The sequence below is a fragment of the Rhea americana genome, unplaced genomic scaffold (genome assembly GCF_003343005.1).
Source record: "Rhea americana isolate MKP2758 unplaced genomic scaffold, rheAme1 scaffold_581, whole genome shotgun sequence".
Classification (NCBI taxonomy): domain Eukaryota; kingdom Metazoa; phylum Chordata; class Aves; order Rheiformes; family Rheidae; genus Rhea; species Rhea americana.
Window position 1 is genome coordinate 78354 of NW_028186736.1, and position 1090 is coordinate 79443.

At 64.7% G+C, this 1090-nt stretch overlaps 1 protein-coding gene across 1 annotated transcript in view; it reads right to left on the minus strand.

Moving 5' to 3' along the window:
- LOC146587567 (cytosolic purine 5'-nucleotidase-like) overlaps nucleotides 1-1084 on the minus strand; it is a 2638-nt gene extending 1554 nt beyond the window's left edge. Inside the window, exons 1-6 of the mRNA XM_085319372.1 lie at nucleotides 1025-1084; nucleotides 815-908; nucleotides 603-656; nucleotides 426-509; nucleotides 268-303; nucleotides 48-155 (exon numbers count right to left, since the gene is read on the minus strand). Coding sequence (XP_085175498.1) covers nucleotides 48-155; nucleotides 268-303; nucleotides 426-509; nucleotides 603-656; nucleotides 815-874 — 342 coding nt within the window. The 5' untranslated portion in view covers nucleotides 875-908; nucleotides 1025-1084. The remainder of the gene's footprint in view (nucleotides 1-47; nucleotides 156-267; nucleotides 304-425; nucleotides 510-602; nucleotides 657-814; nucleotides 909-1024) is intronic.
- Nucleotides 1085-1090: the final 6 nt, after the last annotated feature.

Consider the following 1090-nt stretch of genomic DNA (forward strand, 5'->3'; position numbering starts at 1 on the left):
GTCAAGGCTTTGCTGCCTTCCCGTGCCCGCCGGGCGGATGCCCTCACCGTGTTGACCTGGCGCAGGACGGTGCCCTCGGCGAAGAAGAGCGGCTTGCGGGTGTCCACCACAATAAGGTCGAAATAGGATCTCCAAGGGCGCCGTGGGCTCCCTGCCTGCCACCGAGCAGGCGCCGGGCTCAGAGATGGGTGATGGTTGGGGGGGGGGGCAGGACCAGTGCCCAGCGCCCCGTCCTGCTCCCGCACCCCGCACCGGCCCTGCGCTCACCTCATCCTCCAAGTCGAACAGGTAGGACATGATGGCCTGCAATGATGCCCAGCGTCATGGCCCCACCCTGAGCAGTGGCACCCAGCACCCCGGGGTGCCCCCCCCCCCCCCCCCCCCCCCCACTGCAGCCAACCAGTCCCCAGGCACCCGCTACTCACATCAGTGTAGCTGTAGTCACTGTTGGTGGCCAGGAAGACCTTGCCCACGTCCTTCATGCGGCTCAGCAGCAGYGGGACACGGGGCTGGTGGGAGGCGAGAGTCAGCATGGAGTGGGGAGGCAGGTGAGTGGGTGGGGGGCACCCRGCGCTGCGTTACGGGTGCCCCCGCGCACTCACATCTTTCACTACATATTTCTCCAGGTTCTCCAGCGTCTTCTCCTTCAGGCAGCCCTGCGGGAAGAAAAACACCCTGGTGCCACCACCATCACCACAACCACCACCACCGTGGCCCCGAGCATCCCCCCCAACCGGGATGATGGTGCAGCCAGGAGGTCCTGGGGTGGGGACAGAGGGTCCAGCAGTGCTGCCCCCTTTGCCCTGGCACCCACCGAGAGATGGACATAGTCCATGGCCTCGCGCACATCCTGGAACATGCTGCGGAAGGACATGAAGAGGTTCCCGTGCTTGTAGCCGGTGTCACAGCTGCAACGGCCGAGAGACAGTGCAGGCAGGTGAAGATGGACATGCCAGCRGCAAAACCCCCCTTTTCTTGCCCCCAAACCGTGGTCTTCCCCACCCCATCCCGGCTTTCCTCCTACTTGACGTATCTGGAGCAGTTGGAGAAGAAGTCCACGAGGCAGGCGTAGAGATAGGTCTCTGCCAGG